The sequence below is a fragment of the Phascolarctos cinereus genome, unplaced genomic scaffold, assembly GCF_003287225.1.
Source record: "Phascolarctos cinereus isolate Bilbo 61053 unplaced genomic scaffold, phaCin_HiC Scaffold_1;HRSCAF=81, whole genome shotgun sequence".
Taxonomy (NCBI): domain Eukaryota; kingdom Metazoa; phylum Chordata; class Mammalia; order Diprotodontia; family Phascolarctidae; genus Phascolarctos; species Phascolarctos cinereus.
Window position 1 is genome coordinate 210,584,627 of NW_027555514.1, and position 5,824 is coordinate 210,590,450.

Sequence of the window (5,824 nt, forward strand, 5' to 3'; positions counted from 1 at the left end):
ATCTCTGGGACTCCCCTGACCACTGCCCGCAGTGTCTCCCTCCTCCCCCAGGCCGGCTGTCTGGGGTTCCTGGGTGGGGTGGTTTCTCCCCCGCGTCCCATTCTCAAACCGCAGCCTGCGGACTCTCGGGGTGGGGGGTAGGGGCGGTGGAATCTGAGGTGACGTCGAAAGTACAGCCCAATATAGGGGGCGGGGTGGGGAAGGGCCGGACTGTGCCTGGGGTAACGGGGCTAGGGGCTCCAGAGCCAGATCTCTCCTGAATCTGCATTTGCTGCTCCCCCTGCCGGCCACCTAACTGACTTGACTGGCGTGTCCCCGACGGGCCTGGGCAGGGGGGAGGAGTGAGGCTGAAGCGCGTAGGAGGGAATCCCGAGGGGAGGGGTCGACAGCCGGTGCCTAGACTGGGGGGCGGGAGCCCTGAAGCAAGGGGCGGGGGGTGAGCCCCGACGGCCAGCCTGCCAGCTCCGCAAGCAGACAAGTCAGAGCCCGTAAGGCCCCGCGGTCCATTGTCTGAGCCCCTGTCCTGTTCGCCCGTGCGTGGAGGCCCGGCCCGACCTGGCCCGGGGACCCTCCTTGTCTTCACCACAGCTATAATAGGTGGTGTTGCTGACCTAGGATACTTCAGCCTGTCAGTCCTGCCCGGGACCTTGCTGCGCAGCTCTGCAAGCCATGCTGCAAGTCGTCACCTGGCCCCGGGATTTTTAGATCAGTTTCGGGGATCCTGGGAACCCGGGGCCAACGCAGCCTATCCTGCTCCGCCATAGCGGGAAGCAGCAAGTCCAGTCCCAGCTCGCCACAGACTGGTGATGGGGACCGAAACTCTGCTTTTGAGCTGGGGAGCCGCGACACTGCTGGCGCTCGCGGCTATGCCTGGAGTTCTAGCCGCCAACAGCAGCGGCAGATGGTGGTGAGTGATCCGAGGTCAGGGGACTCTGGAGTCGGGGCTGCTAACCCCACGTTTTCCACTCAAATCTCAAATACATGGAGACAGATGGACAGACTTTATAGACATTGAGCATTCTTACACATACTCCATTCCTTTGGGGGAAAGAACCCACAGAGGATAGGGCTGGAAGGGAGAGAGAGACTGAGAGACGGAAAAGAGCCTCGGAGCTGTCCAGAGCTGTCCAAAGTCGCTACCTGAGGCCTGAGGCTTAGGCGGTTACAGTATCTGAGATTCCAGTCTCAGCTCTTCTCTTTGCACTCCTGGCTCTCAGACTCCTACTAATTCCAGGAACAGCAGATCTTCCAATACTTCTTCCCCTTCCTCTGTATTTACTGCTCTCTCGCTCTCTCTCTCTCTCTCTCTCTCTCTCTCTCTCTCTCTCTCTCTCTCTCTCTCTCTCTCCCCCTCTCCGTTCCCCGTTGCCCTCTCCTTGCTCTCCCACAGTTTCCCTCCACGTAGGACGAACCTGACTGTAGTAAAGGGGTAGGAAAGCGGGTAGTCCCTCGCTATCAAACAGCTCGGATGGTCACAGTGGCCCTGAGCTCTTTTAACAGAAAGCCCCTCGAGTTTCACAAGCCTGGTGGTGAATGGATACAAGCCAATATGCCTTCAGACCCTTTCCAATTGAGCTGCAGTTTGGGGTTTTCTTTCATCCTGGGTCTCATCTCTCTTTTCTTTAGGGGGGAAAAGGTGACAGAGAGTTTGGCATCTCAGTTTGAGTCTCTTATCATTTTGCCACTCACTCTTTACAGAGCAGTTGGGGTGGTGGTGGAAGAGAATGGACTTGTCTTGGGACAGAAACGGACTGGGAACCAAAATGCAAATGCCTAGTTCTTATTGATGACTTTGGGTGCAGCGGGACTTCAGGAACCAGGCACCTGGATTTTATGGCTATGGTGCTTTCTTCTGCCCTGCTGCAGCCCAGCTTTCCTGCAGAAGGATGATGAGGATGAGGTGCTTTGGTAGACATTTACTACATGTTTGTTGAATGGAATAGAATGGGCTTTTCGGGCGGGGGGGAGAGACAGGGCTGTAAGACCCTACGCTAAGCCTGAGCCCCTGACATCCGTGTCCGACTCCAGGGGCATAGTGAACGTGGCGTCCTCCACCAACCTGCTGACCGACTCAAAGAGCTTGCAATTGGTGCTGGAACCAAGTCTGCAATTGCTTAGCCGAAAGCAGCGGCGGCTAATTCGGCAAAACCCGGGCATCTTGCACAGCGTGAGCGGCGGTCTGCAGAGCGCTGTGAGAGAGTGCAAGTGGCAGTTTCGGAATCGACGCTGGAACTGCCCCACGGCTTCAGGGCCCCACGTTTTCGGCAAGATAGTCAACCGAGGTGCGAGCTGTGAAGTTGGGGGTTTGGAGGGGAGCGTTGTGGGAGGAGATGGGAGGAGATTGTGGGACTGGAGGTAGACAAAGTTCGCACCAAGGGATAGGTAGGTTCCTTCTGCTGCTTTAACCTAAATAAGGTCAGCCCTGGGCTAGGAACGTATTGGAGCCTATGCCCCCAGAGGGCATACAATCAATCAATAGACAGATGGTGATTGCGCACTTACTATGTGACACTTTTTTTTTTCCAAGTCCTATATTCACTTTTCCGGGAGCCAAGGCTTCTGCTCTTGGGAACTAGTCAACTCTCGGTCACCTCCAGTTTAGTAGGGGCTGCGCTTTCGGGGAGAGTTTGGGGGAAGTGTAGGAAGTTTATGTGCCCTCGGGTGGCTACTGCCACTAGATCGACCCATCTCTTCTTTTCATGTCACCCCCTCTTTTCTGTATGAAGGCTGGAGAAACTGAGGCAGAAAAGAGCTAGCTGTACGCTCGCTTTCTACATCTCCAACTACCCTTAGCAACCAAAATGCTTGCCGGCTGGGAGAGTGTGTGCATGTGTCCCGCGGTTTGTGAGGCAAGAAATGTAGGGGAATGAGTCTGTGCATGTGTTCAGAATTCCTGGGTTCCAAAAGATGTTTCCAGCACCTGTCTCTTCCTGGCTAACCCCAACACCACCATCCCAGTGGCTCCAATTCCTCTTCCTCTAACAGGATGCCGAGAGACCGCCTTTATCTTCGCCATCACATCTGCTGGGGTGACACACTCTGTTGCTCGCTCCTGTTCCGAGGGTTCAATAGAATCTTGTACGTGCGACTACCGGCGACGTGGCCCGGGAGGTCCGGACTGGCACTGGGGTGGCTGCAGTGACAACATCGACTTTGGTCGCCTCTTTGGCCGAGAATTTGTGGACTCTGGGGAGAAGGGGAGGGACCTGCGTTTCCTCATGAACCTCCACAACAACGAGGCGGGGCGCACGGTAAGGGAGTTCTAGGAGTGTGTGTGGGGTGCATAATGAAGGGGATAGGAAAACCATAGTGAGGGCTCACAACCAGAAAGCCAGACCTCAGGTTAGCAAGAGTATGTGTACATGGGAGAGGGGGGCAGTTAGTGTGCCCAGGTTAGCAAGGGTATGTGAGAGTGGGGGTGTAGGTTAGTGTGGTAGAGAGCAGATTATGAAACTCTGGAGCGTGGGAAAGCGGGGCGGGGGGGGGGTTCAGGTAACTGGGTCAACTGGACAGGCAACTCGCCCTGGGGAATATATGGTCAATGAATGGGACGGGAAGGCTTGAGAATCATAGGATCAGAGACTTAGAGATGATAGAGAACATCTAGCCCAATTCCCTCATTTACATTTTTTGACTTGCCTAGTAAGTGGTAGACCCAGAGCTCAAACCAGACTTTTCAATTCCAAATACAGCACTTGCCTCATTACTACGCGCTGCTTCGCGAAAGAATCAGCAGGAAAGAAAGGAAGCAGACGGGGTTCAAAGGTTCAGTCGCTCCGGGCATTGGTGTGGACTTGACTGCCCTAGGAAAGGACTGTATTTAGGGGAGGTGACAGAATGCTAATAGGGAAGCAGGATGGTCAGGGGAGGCTACAAGGAACTGACGACTGCCTCTTTCCCACAGACAGTGTTCTCGGAAATGCGCCAGGAATGCAAGTGCCACGGTATGTCGGGCTCGTGCACTGTGCGCACGTGCTGGATGAGATTGCCCACGCTTCGCGCGGTGGGCGACGTGCTGCGGGATCGCTTTGACGGCGCCTCGCGCGTGCTCTACAGCAACAGGGGCAGTAATCGCGCATCCCGCGCAGAGCTACTGCGCCTAGAACCTGAAGACCCTGCCCACAAGCCGCCCTCACCTCACGATCTCGTGTATTTCGAGAAGTCACCTAACTTCTGCACCTACAGTGGGCGCATGGGCACAGCGGGGACCACGGGACGCGCCTGCAACAGCTCTTCCCCGGCCCTGGACGGCTGCGAGCTTCTGTGCTGCGGGCGAGGCCACCGTACGCGCACGCAGCGCGTCACCGAGCGCTGCAACTGCACCTTCCACTGGTGCTGCCATGTCAGCTGCCGCAACTGCACCCACACTCGAGTGCTGCACGAATGTCTGTGAGGGAGGGGTCCTCCCTGCCGAGGAACCTGCAGATCCACAGCCTCCGAGAAGCACTACCCTCTGGACTCTCGCCATGCACTGCAGTCACACACACACACACACACACACACACACACCTGGGAATCCCAGGAACTCCCAGGCCAGAAACCCCTACCTTCGTTTCCCATGGTCCACGAATGCCCCTTTTCCACACCTCCCTTTCTCCACGGACATCTATTTCACCTCCCCCTACCCATCCACCCACTCCATCCTTCCTCTGTTCAGTCAAGGGAACACAAAATCTCTTACTAAGGTGAACCGTAAAGCCACAATCCCCTGACAGCTGTACTCTCAAAGCTATTTCCCCCAGAGCTTACCCTAGGGGAAATACTGTGCAGCAGTGCCCCCTCCCCTTCTGTGAAGTCCTTTGCTCAGACCCACTCAGTACTTCCAGCACAGAACAAGAAATGATTTCAATTCTTCCAGCCCCCTGGGGCATATAGAAGTTAGAGAAGGAAACCCCCACTATCTTTGATAGTGATCCTTTCCCTTCTAATATTCTTTCCTTTCTCTTTTTTTTTTCTCTCTCTCTTCCTCCCACCATCTTTCCCTGTCTTGCTTTTTCTCCTCTGGTCCCTGTACAGGCCCTTTTACTTTCCTGGGTTGTGAGGAGGCCCAAAGTATTGGAAAGCCAGGCAGGCACTTGAGACCTAGAACCCAGCCTCAGGCATCAAAGCATGGGCAGTGCTCACCTCTCTCCTTACCCACAGCAGGAGCAGAAGAGTTCTAGGGGAGAAGGGCAGCTGTGATGATGTGTCTAATGGGGTTAGGGAGACCCAGATGAGGTTACCCTACACCCAACCTCTGCAAGGGGGCCATTGAACAGCTGTGAGTTCTGCCTACTATGTCCCGACTCTCACTCCCTCCCATCCTCCTCTAGTCAGTGTGTAAATAATTTGCACTGAACTGTGGATACAAAGCCGAGGATTTGGTTATTGTAAATAAAACTATTTATTGTGCTGGGTCCCAGCCTGATCCACAGAACTACCCCTACCTCCAGACTCCATCCCACTCTTTCTCCACTTGCCCTTTTGCCCTTGACCTATACCTTCTCTCATTTTTCCTTTATCTCATCTCAAAGATATCTTTGGCCACAGAAACCAACATTTCTCATCTGTGTAACCATTGTCAACTCCTCAGTCCCCTGTAGTATATTTTCCTTTGCAGAATAAAATTTCTATTTTTGATCAGTGATATAAATGTTTTTTTTTTCTTGAACATCCAACTGTTGGTGCTAATCCCACTTTTCCTCAGCAGGGATCTTTACGTTTCCAGCAGCCCAGGGGTAAAGGGAGGCCTTAGGAAGGAGTAATATGAACAGACTTGGGCCCTTAATAGGGGTCAGGCCACAGATTCAGGATCTTTGACCTCCAGTTGACCCTCCTGAGGCCA

At 54.3% G+C, this 5,824-nt stretch overlaps 1 protein-coding gene across 1 annotated transcript; it reads left to right on the top strand.

The window, feature by feature from the left end:
- Nucleotides 1-806: 806 nt before the first annotated feature.
- On the top strand, nt 807-5,569 carry WNT1 (Wnt family member 1). Its single transcript, XM_020966309.2, has 4 exons — nt 807-907; nt 2,029-2,282; nt 2,986-3,251; nt 3,905-5,569. Exons 1-4 carry the CDS (start codon nt 807-809, stop codon nt 4,391-4,393), a joined length of 1,110 nt encoding a protein of 369 aa, XP_020821968.1. The 3' UTR covers nt 4,394-5,569.
- The last annotated feature ends 255 nt before the right edge of the window (nt 5,570-5,824 follow it).